The sequence below is a fragment of the Hyperoodon ampullatus genome (assembly GCF_949752795.1).
Source record: "Hyperoodon ampullatus genome assembly, chromosome: 6".
In the NCBI taxonomy this organism is placed as follows: Eukaryota; Metazoa; Chordata; class Mammalia; order Artiodactyla; family Ziphiidae; genus Hyperoodon; species Hyperoodon ampullatus.
Window position 1 is genome coordinate 22,623,946 of NC_136919.1, and position 13,698 is coordinate 22,637,643.

General features: G+C 37.3%; 1 protein-coding gene across 9 annotated transcripts in view; it reads left to right on the plus strand.

Annotated features, from left to right (window-relative positions):
* MELK (maternal embryonic leucine zipper kinase) overlaps positions 1 to 5,492 on the plus strand; it is a gene marked incomplete at its 5' end in the record, with an annotated part of 71,517 nt that extends 66,025 nt beyond the window's left edge. For all 9 annotated transcript variants that reach the window (XM_079706473.1, XM_079706474.1, XM_079706475.1 and 6 more), the window contains 2 exons: positions 2,636 to 2,739; positions 4,972 to 5,492. In XM_079706473.1, coding sequence (XP_079562599.1) covers positions 2,636 to 2,739; positions 4,972 to 5,149 — 282 coding nt within the window. In that variant the 3' untranslated portion in view covers positions 5,150 to 5,492. The remainder of the gene's footprint in view (positions 1 to 2,635; positions 2,740 to 4,971) is intronic.
* Positions 5,493 to 13,698: the final 8,206 nt, after the last annotated feature.

Consider the following 13,698-nt stretch of genomic DNA (forward strand, 5'->3'; position numbering starts at 1 on the left):
CTAGTTCTTAAATTAAAAAATTATAAACTTACAGAAAAGTTAAAAGGATGGTGCAAAGGGACTTCCTTGGCTGTTAAGTGGTTAAGACTCTGCGCTTCCACTGCAGGGAGCACGGGTTTGATCCCTGGTTAAGGAACTAAGATCTAGCATGCTACACGGTGCGACCAAAAGGAAAAAAAGGTGGTACAAAGAACACCTTAATTTTTTAAGGTAGCGAATCATATGTACTTAAGCCCTCTTTTAGGAAGCAATCTATAAAAGTCTGAAATTTAAATAGATAAAATAGGATTATTTCTTTATTTTACAAAGGAATCACTTGAATTGTGATTTGAAAGTGTTCAGTTTGTTATTATCTTGAAAAAGCCAATCTAATTTGGTGAAAAAGTCCTGGATTGGAGGCCAAGAGACAGGGGGGCCTGTCATAGCTGTGCCACTTGTTCCTTTTATAACTTGAAGCTGAGGTTCCTGAACTCTAGTCATTTGACAGTCACCTTCATGTCGGCATATCAGCATATCATCTGCACTGTTATTTATCTGGTACTTTCTTTATATGATGCATTTTAAAAGCAGATTTATAGAGGTATAATTGACATGCAATAATCTGCATATATTAAAAATGTACAATTAATACAATTTGGCATTATATATGTACCTGTGAAACCACCACCACAATCGAGATGACTAACTTTATTTATTTAGTTATTTGTTTATTTATTTATCTGTCTATTTATTTATTTATTTTTGGTTGTGTTGGGTCTTCGTTGCTGTGCGCGGGCTTTCTCTAGTTGTGGCGAGTGGAGGCTACTCTTTGTTGCGGTGCACGGGCTTCTCGTTGCGGTGGCTTCTCTTGTTGTGGAGCACAGGCTCTAGGTGCGCGGGCTTCAGTAGTTGTGGCACGTGGGCTCAGTAGTTGTGGCTCCCGGGCTCTAGAGCGCAGGCTCAGTAGTTGTGGCGCGTGGGTTTAGTTGCTCTGCGGCATGTGGAATCTTCCCGGACCAGGGCTCGAACCCATGTCCTCTGCATTGGCAGGCGGATTCTTAACCACTGCCCCACCATGGAAGCCCCAAGATGACTAACTTTTTAAAAACTTGTATTTATTTTAAAGGAAACCATATGTCATTAGTTTTTCTAATCATATTTTGCTAAATCTGATTGGAACAAATATATAAATATTAAAATAAAAGTATTTATCCATGTACCACTTAGAGTTATATTGTATAACTCCAGTTATTATTTTTATCACATTTTGGGAAACCCCATCTTAAGAAACTTATAGCTCTTCTTTGGGTCATAGGTTCTTAATGTGAAAAGAAAGGTAGTTGGGTCTTTTCTAACCTCAGCATTTTGTTATTTATAAAAAGAACTGAAATCTGAAAGACATAGAAAGTATAATTTTGTTTGACAGTGAAGGTACTGCTAGAAAGGTAGGGATTTTCTTCTGTCTCCAAAACCTATTAAAACAGTGCCTGGGGAAGTTCCCTGGTGGTCTAGTGGTTAGGATTCCGGGCTTTCACTGCCGTGGCCCGGATTCAGTCCCCGGTGGGGGAACTGAGATCCCCCGTAAGGCACATGGTGTGGCCAAAAAATAATAATAATAATTTTAAAAATTAAAATTCAAAAGTAAAACAGTGCCTGGCACCTAGTAAGCCGTCAATAAATAGTTGTTGAATGAATGGATGGATACATACTAATTAAGAATGAAGTTATTTCTGGACTTCCCTGGTGGTGCAATGGTTAAGAATCTGCCTGCCAATGCAGGGGACACGGGTTCAAGCCCTGGTCCGGGAAGATCCTACATGCTGTGGAGCAACTAAGCCCATACACCACAGCTACTGAGCCTGCGCTCTAGAGCCTGTGAAGCCACAGCTAATGAGCCTGCATGCCACAACTACTGAAGCCCACATGCCTAGGGTCTGTGCTCTGCAACAAAGAGAAGCCACTGCAATGAGAAGTCCGCACACCGCAACAAAGAGTAGCCCCCGCTCGCTGCAACTAGAGAAAGCCCACGCGCAGCAACGAAGACCCAACTCAGCCAAAAATTAATTAATTAATTTTAAAAAAGAAATTATTTCTGAGAATTATGCTGTTAGTGAATGAGAAAAAAATAACTTGACATTACTTTTTTAAAGGGATACTTGTTATATTCATTCCTTCATAGAATTGTCATAGAATCACCTCCTGGGATTCTGTAAAATTCCTTAAATGATCAAGAAAGAATTAAGGAAACACATGCAACTATATACAAGTGAAATTTTCTAGGGCATTTGTTTTCTCACAGTTTACATTTCAGGAGTCTTTATCACCGTGTAGGAAGGGGGAAATAGGTAGAGCTCAAAGAGATAGACATTATTTAATATTTATTTACTTATTAAAAAATTGGTAGGAGAGGAAGATGCAAATATAAAAAGGGTGATATGGATGCAGTTACTAATAAATGTGATTTATCCAAGCTTTCCCAGTGCCATCTCAATCCAACTTATCAAGAGTTGGTTGTAAATTCTTTCAGTGTTTTTCTTGAAATATTTCCACTTGAAATGGTACTATGTTGAGGAGTTTGGGATCTCTAAATGAGGTAGGATGGTCTTTGTGTTGATGTAAAGATTTACTTCTTAACCCCTTCTTTTTCTTTTTTAAGCCTCACTATAACGTGACTACAACCAGATTAGTGAATCCAGATCAACTCTTGAATGAAATAATGTCTATTCTTCCAAAGAAGCACGTTGACTTTGTACAAAAGGGGTAAGAAGCACACTTGCATCTATTACTTGACGTCTTTTGAACTTTGAGAAAACATATGTTGATTCCCCTCTCAACCTATGTTTTTAATATAATTAAAAAATTATAAATTGTTTAACATAATTAAAAAATATATTTCTCTCGCCTCATTTTTCCAAAAAGCTTTTATGTTAGTGTCTGTGTTCATAATTTATTCTCTTTTGTTTTATATGAGCTACAGAAGTTTTTTAAGTGCCCATATTGTCACCACTTTCAAAGTTAGACTTTTCAAAATAGGAAAATCTGAACTGCTTCCAGTTTCTTTTGCATCTTCTATTTTTCTTTGATGTTCTGCTTTACAATAATATTTATAAGTTGTAATCTAAATTTATGAGACACCTCAAACAAATCAGGGATATATGTATAGACTCCTTCTCTTTATGACGTTCTATGTGACAGAACTGGTTTTCACTACTTTAGAAAATTATTTCACCTTAGCTGTTTCCCACTGTTGAATGAACTGCCATCAAAGCCTCCTTGGTCACGATCTCATGGTCTGGACAGCCAGACCTCTTCTGGTTGCTTAAGATGTTCATATTTCTAAACATTTCCACTTAGTTATGTCTCTTTAAAATTTCATTATTAAAGCACTAACAAGAAGAGCCACTGATAGATTAACAAAAACATTTAATTGGAACAGTCAGTATAGAGTAAGATTTTAAGAAACAATCTTTTGCAAAAGTAATTTTACTTTTCATTATCTCTAAATGTTGGCAAGTGCTCTCATGTGAACCCTGGCTTTCTTCTTTAGGTATCATTTTATCACATCTAACTCTGACCTGTTCTTCGTGCTTGGGGTTTATCCACAGCGTTAGAACCTCTTGCCAAATCTGTGTTAGAAAGCTTTCGATTATTTTTCCTTCAGCGTATAATCTATCAGATCGGTAACTGGCTATTCACCAGTAATCTGTTCCTCAAACTTCCTGATCCACCCGAAGATCTGCCTTTATCCTTCTTTTTTCTTTTTACCTTCTCTGTTTGTTTTTACCTTCTTTGTGACAAAGCAGAATAACAAAAGCTAAATTTCTCAGTGGTGTGGTGTCACTAATCTCGGTTATATTCCATTACTATCTTTTTCCAGTGAGGAAAAATCACTTTTTATCTTTGATATGACTAAATTGCTCTATGCTTCATCTTCCCATCAGGAACCTTAACTACAGGGTTTACCTTAATGGCATTTCTGATAGCAACTGCTTATTTTTAATAGATCAAGCCCCAAAAGACATAACTAAGTTAGTAAGAAAAAGAATGATATTTTAATACACCTTGTAATACAAAAAAGATACAAGTAATTTTTCCCCATTTACGTGGAACAGTGCCTAATCGTGTGCCCCTAAATATTTAGGGAACCGAAATTTAGAATTGATCCTATTGTTTATTGTTTGTATTTATCTATTGAAGATCAGTAAGACAATTAAATAAAACTAAAATATAATGTAAACAAATTAAAAGTTGATTTACATGAATTCAATTTATGCAACTTTGCAGGAACCATACCTATTTCTTAAGATGTGTGGAAGGCTTCATATAGACAGGGCCTTTCCATTATCAGAGTAGTTCATGTGGCAGTTCTAATTATATATGCCATTTGTTTCAACCATGGGAATGTACTGTCTCATTGGACTTTCTTTTATAACTCTGCCCTAAAGTGTTGTAATGATCATAACCTCTTATTACTGTTAGAAAAACCTCAGAAACATGTGTCCTACCGACAGGTTGCTGGCTTCAGCTTTATTTACATGAAAGACAGAAGTTTCTGATGAAGGGCACAAAATAAAATATTCTTAATCTTCCCTCTGCTTTCCTTTGTTGTGAACATTGTGGAAATGGCCTAATGTTCACAGATTACACCATTGAAAGACTTGCATAAAGGATGCCGGAAGATTTCTTGAGCATGAATGGCGTGTATAGCTATGAAAAAAGGGCTTTTCTTTGGAGCAATGGAGAATTCTGGTAAAGCCTTTTCATCTGTATTCTTTTTTGAGATCCTGGTTAGCTTTTGGGAAAACACCAGTCATACTCTATCACTAAAGCATATCTAGGTCATCTGGAAACTGTAGGCAGGACTATATTGCTTAATACGAAATAATGGTTCATTTTCCCCACTGGCCTCCTAGAGGCTTATAGAAATCTCTTGTATTATACAGAATAGTCATGGTTCTCCTGCTAACTGGCTTCTTATCTTGTTTTTCACAGCTATACACTGAAGTGTCAAACACAGTCAGATTTTGGCAAAGTGACAATGCAGTTTGAGCTAGAAGTGTGCCAGCTTCAAAAACCCGACGTGGTGGGTATCAGGAGGCAGCGGCTTAAGGGTGATGCCTGGGTTTACAAGAGATTAGTGGAAGACATCCTGTCTAGCTGCAAGGTTTAATTGATGAATGGTTTCCATCCTGCCTGATGAGTATGGGTGCGATACAGCCTACATGGAGCCTGGTGTGATGGGTTTGATTTTTAAAGTCCTCTGGAACTACGAACTTGTTTCTAAAGAGCTATCTTAAAGACCAATATCTTTTTGTTTTTAAACAAAAGATATTATTTCATGGATGAATCTAAGGCAAGCCCCTCTGGCATTATCTCTTTCTGTCTTTTTTAATCATGTGCTTTGTATATTAGTAACTGTTGACTTTCTTAGATTCACTTCCATACATGAATGTAAGCTCTTAACTATGTCTCCTTTTAATGTGTAATTTCTTTCTGAAATAAAACCGTTTGTGACTATAGCAGGCTTCTCCTCTTCTTTGTATTTGATTTTGATCCAAATAAAACCTCAAATGGCTTCTTGACTATTAAGTAGAGACTATTTGGAGTATGTTTTATCTGTTATCAAATATGCTTTGGGTAGAAAAACAGATAAGAATCATTTGCATAATTTTTTCCTGTCTCTGATTTAAGTAGGATTTATTGAGATCGTTAACTAAGTCACAGCTGTGGTTACCAGAGTTAAACAACACATTTAATATGTTGAATAAAAGAGTATTGACTTCAGTATGTATGTTCGGTCAACAATGATAACTATCTGGACTATGAACCCCCATGAAATGTTACTTTATAGTAATTTTCCGTTAAGTCTCAGCATTGGCCTCAAATTTGTATTTTTATTTCACTTTATTGGTCTCTAAAGGCCGGCGCTCAAGTTACCTTTGTATGGATTCTACCAATTAAACTAGTTGGAGAAAAAATAGCACTGTTTCTAGTCAGTAGTGAGGGAATGTTTTGTCATTCATTTATTCAGTAAACGTGTACTAAGTTTTTACAAGCGTTAGGTTCTAGGGCTGAAGATGATACTGTCTAGTAAACTCAAGGAGTTCAGAGTCTATTCGCAAGGCAGATACATCAACCAGTATTTATAGCAGAGAAGGCATGATCAGCTTTGTCTGGAGGAGTAAGGGATGATTTCTTGAAGGAAACAGTATTTGGTCTTGAAGGATATGTAAGAGTTCAATAGAAAGAGAAGACAGAGTGTGACATTCTTGGCAGCACGAATGGTATGTGCAAAGGCGTGGAATTATAAAATGGCTTTGTGTGTTCAGGGTGGAGGCAGAAGGTGGTGCAGGGGAAAATAGCAGGAGATGAGAGTTGAAAATATAGCTGGAAGTAAGTGATGCAAAACTTGAAGGAACTTGAAGCCTCCACTAAACTGTTTGGGTAAAGGAGAACTGTCAAGGGGTTTAAATTTTTTTATAACAGCTTTACTGAAATATAATTCACATACTATAAAATTACCCCTTTAAAGTGTACAATTCAGTGGTTTTTAGTATATTCACATTTGTGCAAGCATCACCACAATCTAATTTTAGAACATTTTCACCACCTGAAAGAGAAACCCTATACCCATCAGTGGTCACTCCCAATTCCTCCCCCCACACCAGCCCCTAGCAACCACTAATCTACTTTCTGCCTTTATGGATTGACTGCTCTGGACATTTCGTATAAATGGAGTCATATAATATTTGGTCTTTTGAGTCTGGCTTCTTTCAGCTTAGCATAATATTTTCAAGATTGATCATGTTGTAGCATATTTTAGTACTTCATTCTGTTTTACTGCTGAATGATATTCCATTGTATGGATATATCACATTGTATTTATCCATTTATCAGTTTATGGATATTTGGGTTGTTTCTACTTCTTGGCTATTATGAATAATGCTGCTATGGATATTTGTGTACAAATTTTTGTGTGGATGTAGGTGTTCAGTTCTCTAGTGTGTATACCTAGGAGTGGAATTTCTGAGTCACCTAACATTTTGAGAAACTGACAAACTGCTTACCATTTTATGATCCCACCAGCAATGTATGAGGGTTCTAATTTTTCCACATTCTCTCTAACCTTTGTTATTGTCTGTCTTTTTTATTTTAGTCCTGTGAAGTGGTATGAAGTGGTATCTCATTGTGGTTTTGATTTTCTTTTCCCTAATGAGTAATGATGTTGAACATCTTTTCGTGTGCCTGTTGGTCATTTGTACATCTTTTTTGGAGAAATATCTATTTTGAGCCTTTGCACATTTTTAATTGGGTTGTCTTTTTATTGTTGAGTTGTAAGAATTCTGTAGTTTTAGATATAAGTCCCTTATCAAATACATATTTGTAATTTTTTTTCTCATTGTGTATGTTGTCTTTTTACTTTCTTGATGGTGTCTTTTGAAGAACAAAAGTTTAAAATTTTCTAAAGTCCAATTTATCTGTTTTTATAAAATATAAGAGAAGATCACTCTTCTATTCCTTCAGCAGATGGCATGGTCTGGAACAGTGACTCTTAAAAACTTTTGACCATGAACCATTGGAAGAAGCACATTTTACTTTGGGATCCATCACATAAACATATTTATAAACACTGCTTAACCTTAATATAAGAGATACTATTTTCTATTCTATTTTCTCTTTTAAACATGCAGTCTGACAATTGCAATCCTTAAATTGGAGTTTTTAGTATATTTACTTTAAAAATTTTTTTAAATTAAAGATCTTTTTGGGGGATCAATTCAGTCTAGAAATGCTGTTATTAATTCTGCCACCCATAGACTGGATCAAGTAAAAATAGGTTCCCTGACTGCTATTTAGGATAAATCTTGCTTTTCTTTAAGGAAAGTGTTAATGGTTGCCATATCATCTAAAAATCTATCACTTAGCTCTAATTCTATAGAACCATTTGGAAAATTAAAGGGATGTGAGTTAATTAAATGAGGCTGGGTTAGTTCCTAAGAGGCAAATATGGTTTAGATTGTTGACACTAAACTAAATCTGCATAGTTGTAAGTCGGCTCCATTCTCTATTGTCCAGCCACACCTGGGCTTCTTTATAGGGCATATGTGAATCTTATGTCCAGAGGAAGAAGGCAGTCTGAAAGAATGATGAGGGAATTTGTAAAGAATTGTTGAAGGAATTGGGAGTTTGGAACCTGGAGGACTCCCAAAGGGAGAGTATGGGTCTTGTTTTGGTGAGAATAGCAGGCAAAGAAAGTCCAGTGAAGAGTTGGAGATAGAGGTCATATCTTATCCATCTTTGTGTTCCCAGCATGTAGTAGTGTCTGGAACATAGTAGGGACTCATTATATACTTATCAAGTCGAACCGTATTGGACTTTTTTTTTTTTTTAATTTTTTGACCACACCATGTGACGTGCAGGATCTTAGTTCCCTGACCAAGGATTGAACCCATGTCCCCTGCAGTGGAAGTGTGGAGTCTTAACCTCTGGACCGCCAGGGAAGTCCTTGATTCATATTGAACTTAAGCTCACAATAAACAGCTTTCAGAAAAACTCCAAGCTACATGACAAGAGAAAGGACACTTAGACATAGAGTGGTTTCCCTGTCATTGGAGGTGTTCAGACATGTTGGACAACTATTTGTGGGATAGGTCATAGAAGGGATTTAAGTACTGAGCTGAACCAATATTCCTGAAGCTCCTGTCTGCTTTAGCATCTGAGGTCCAGTAACATCGTGGAAGACGATCAGTTGTTTGGATGATGGGAGTAGGGTGACCCCAGAAGCTTTTGCAGCAGCATTGTAGATAGTTTTGAATATTTTGGAAGTTGGGAATGATAGAATGGTGAATGAATCACAGGAGCAATAAAAGATTGTGTTTGTTAGCTGTGATAGGGAGAAATAAAGCAATGATCATAGTAGCTGTCAGGTACTGAGTGCCCACTGTGTGCCAGATACTGTGCTGGATGATTTGTATCGGGTCAGCAAACTATGGCTTGTGGGCCACCCTGCAGCCTTTTCTGATAAAGTTTTATGGGAGCACAGCCAATATAAAGTAGCTCATAATGTCTATTTTTGTGCTTCAGTGGCAGGGATGAGTAGTTTTGACAATGTATGACCGGCAAAACAGAAAGTACTTACTATCATAAAGTATTGAAAGAAGAAGTTTGCTGACCCTTGATTTAGATCTATGTTTTCAAATCATCATAACATATACACATTAACTCATTTATCTTTACACTAACTCTGCAAAGGAGGTGGTATCCTTTTTACAGGGGAGAATGCTGAGGCTCAGAAAGACAAAGTAATAACTCTCTCCAGGTTGTAAAACTTTTAAGTGCATTGGATTTGAACCAGGAATGACAGGCTCCAAAGTCCATGTTCTTTCCTATACTAGAAATAGAGGTAATACCTCTCTTCTGAAATTGTACCATATAGGAAACCATGATTATATATGATACTTATTAGATTGCTTTTTTATAGCAGCAATCTTACACAAACTGGTTAAGACATAGGAAAACTTCACTAATTCAGACCTTATTACAGTGTAATTTACTACAATTGAGTGTGTTATGTGATTCTTTTTAGTAAAAGTAGCAAGTTCAAAGTGTCTTCCTCTGAGTAAGGAGAATACAGTCTACTAAGGGAATAAGAATTGAAAGACTTTCAGCTTCTGGATTCCACAGTGATTTCATGCATTTTAAAAGCTTATTTTTATGATTATGATTATTATGTAATACAGGCCTACAGAATTATATATTTAAAAGCCTTTCTTGTAGAGTAGGATCCACTTCCTTTCCTTTTCCAATTTCTAGAGGCTGCCTGCGTTTCTCAGCTCATGGTCCTCATCCTCCATCTTCAAACAAAGATGATCACGTTGGGCCCACCCAGATAATGCAGGATTGTTTTCCTATTATAAGGCCAGATTTTGCCAACTTTAATTTTGTCTGCAAGCTTAATTCTCCTTTTAATATCTCATTTTCATATATCCCAGGAATTAGGTTGCATTGTCTTTGGTCAGGGGACATTCTTCTGCCTATCACAATGGTCAACTGATTTTTGACAAAAAAGCCAGGACGATTTGATGGGGGAAGAACAGCATTTTCAACAAATGGTGCTCAGATAACTGGATATCCACATGTAAAAATGAAGTTGGACCCCCTACCCCACACCATATAAAAAAATAACTTTAGAGACCTAAATGTAAAAGCTAAAATGATAAAAATTCTTGGAAAAACATGCAGGATTAAATGTGACCTTGGATTAGGCAATGATTACTTAGATATGACATGAAAAGCACAAGCAACAAGAGGAAAAATAGATACATTGGACTTCACCAAAATTAAAAACCTGTGCTTCAAAGGGCACCATCAACAAAGTGGAGTGGCAACCCACAGAAGGGGAGAAAATATTTGCTAAACACCCATATGATAAATGACTTGTATCCAAAATATAAAAGAATTCTTAAAAGTCAACCATAAGAAAACAGTACAACTTAAAAAATGGGTGAAAGATATAAATAGATGCTTCACCAACGAAGATGGCAAATAAATGTATGACAAGGTGCTCAACATCATTTGTCACTGGAGAATTTCTAATTAAAACAAGATACCACTATACACCTATTGGAATGGCTAAAATCCAAGAAACTGAAAATATCAAATATTGACAAGGATGTGGAGCACCAGGAACTCATTCATTGCTGGTAGAAATGCAAAATGGTGCATACACTTTGGAGGACATTTTGACAGTTTCTTACAAAGCTAAACATAATCTCACTATATAACCTAGTAATTGTGCTCCTAGGTCTTTATCCAAATGATTTGAAACTTAGGTCCACACAAAAACCTGCACGTGAATGGTGTTATAACAGCTTTATTCATAATTGTCCCAAATTGGAAGTCACAAAAATGTCCTTTAATATGTGACTGGATAAACAAGCTGTAGTACATCCATACAAAGGAAGAATATTCAGCAATAAAAAGAAATGAGCTGTCAAGCCATGAAAAGACATGGAGGAACATTAAATGCATATTGCTAAGTGAAAGGAATCAGTCTGAAGAGACTACTGTATGGTTACAATTATATGAGATTCTGGAAAAGGCAAAACTGTGGAGACATTAAAAAGATCAGTGGCTGGTTGCTAATGGGATGGGAAGGAGTGTTGAATGGGTGCAGCACAGGAAATTTTTAGGGTAGTAAAACTATTGTGTGATACTGTAATGGTGGGTACATAATATTATGCATTTGTCAAAATCTATAGAAATTTAAAGCACAATGAGTAAATATTAGTTGTCTTAATCTATTCAGGCTGCTGTAGCAATGTACTATAGAGTGGGTGGCTTAAACAACATTTATTTCTCACAGTTCTGGAGGCTGAGAAGTCCAAGATCAAGGTGTTGGCAGATGCTTGCTTCCTGGTTCAGAGATGGCTGTCTTCTCATTGTGACCTCACGTGATGGAATGAGTGAGTGAGTTCTCTGGGGTCTCTTTTTTGGGGGGGAGGGTGGGCCTCATTGGTAAAAGCACTAATTCCATTCATGAGGGCTTCATCCTTATGACATAATCACCTTCCAAAGGACCCACCTCCAAATATCATCACATTGGGGATTAGGTTTCAACATATGAATTGGGGGGTGAGGGGCAGACACAAAACCTTCAGTCTGTAGCATTACTATAATATGAATTTTAAAAAAATCATTTAGAAGATGGGATATCACAGGAAGAAATGTATACTGTGACAAGGGAGTCTAACTATTACAAATGTATGAAACAACCTCACTAAAGGGAGTGGGGGAAAAGGTGCTGACTTAAGTAACTTTGGAAATGAGCAAAGTGTGTAAGACTCAATGCAAAAGGAACCACACATAAGCACTCTACTCTAGATGATAAAGTTGTTTCCCACGGGCATACAGTTTAACACTTCTGATACTTGTATACTAGCACTGAAGTAAATGGATTTGGGGTCGTGGAAGCCAGATTTCTCACTGTTGGAGTGGGGATTTACAGATAAACAAGGGAAGGAGGCTAGAATGATCCATGTGGTGTTTACCTTAATATAGATACAGATGGTTTCATATAGAGATATATAAAGCTATGTATAATTACACAAGTTCATATTTGCACATATATTTCTTTGTCCTGTCAGCCGAGAAGATCTCAAAGACACTCCGGCAGCAATAAGCAGACGGATTCTCAGACCTTAGTTCCTAATACCATTCTCTAATAGAAGGCACCAGGGCTTCTTGGAGAATTGGCTAATTCTAGGACTGGGGCTGGAAATAAGCAAGATGAATCTTGATCATCTCTTAGTGCCAGAAAGTAGGGAAGTGCTAACAACGACAATAACACTCACACTGATGGGGGTGTGTCATTAAGTGGAACAGTTGGGGTTGTTGGCAGATTTTAAAACACTTAAGATGTTTGAAATGGCAGTTATTGTAAAAGCTCTGTTACATCCTAGCTGGGAGACTTTGAGCAATTGCTTGGCCTCTGAAAGCTTCAGGTTCTCAGCTGTAAAACAGAAAAAACAATGCCCTCTTCAGAGGATGGTTGCAAGAATTGTTAGAATATATGTGCAATTCAGTACAGGGCCCGCCCCAAGGGTCTGCAGACAAACTTCACGGTGTCTTCCTCACTGGACTCTGTGTAGAGTGGCTTTGCCAAAACACAGATCTGATATGTGTGCCTGGCCCTAGTCCTTCCACTACCAAACTTAACGCCCCCAAATGATTAGCCAGTTGATCCCATGCCATTTATTGAATATTTAGTCTTTTTTTTAACATCTTTATTGGAGTATAATTGCTTTACAATGGTGTGTTAGTTTCTGCTGTATAACAAAGTGAATCAGCTGTACATATACATATATCCCCATATCTCCTCCCTCTTGCGTCTCCCTCCCACCCTCCCTCTCCCACCCCTCTAGGTGGGCACAAAGCACCGAGCTGATCTCCCTGTGCTATGTGGCTGCTTCCCACTAGCCATCTATTTTACATTTGTAGTAAATGTAGTAGTAGTTTGTAATAGTGTATATATGTCAATGCCACTCTCTCACTTTGCCCCAGCTTACCCTTCCCCCTCCCCGTGTCCTCAAGTCCATTGTCTATATCTGCATCTTTATTATTTAGTCATTCTTGACTCACTTTTAACTTCATTTAGTTCAGCTACTCAGTCAACATTTATTGAATTTGAACTTGATACTTGGCACTAGATGGGATATGGGAAAGAATAAATGTATTATCCTGCCATCAGGGTGCTAAGGGTCTCATGAAAAATGCAATGGGCAGCACCAAGATGCATAGAAGTTCACACATGGGCTTTTTTGGTGTCTCTTTTCCACCCGATCCTCATTCTAAGCCAGTGTTCCAAGAGGCACCTGTTTCTCATAACATATGAGAAGGGTCTGACTATGACCTCTTATTCCTACTTTGAGGCATTGTGAAGACTTCTCTAAGACCAGCTGTGGCATTTGTATCACTGTCTATGAGCCTGTGCACTTTAGCAGGAAGAGCACTGGATGCTGGGACTCAGGTGCTTAAAGAACTCAGCAGACCTGATTCTGCTGTATGACCTTGGGCAACTCACTGTCTCCAGGATTGATTCTATAAACATGAAACATACATGCAAATATGTACAAACTTCTTTCAGGGTTCCTCTTAGCTGATATTGCAAATGACATCTAGGTTTGATGTGTAATTTAGAGTGATGGATTAAAGTTTAGC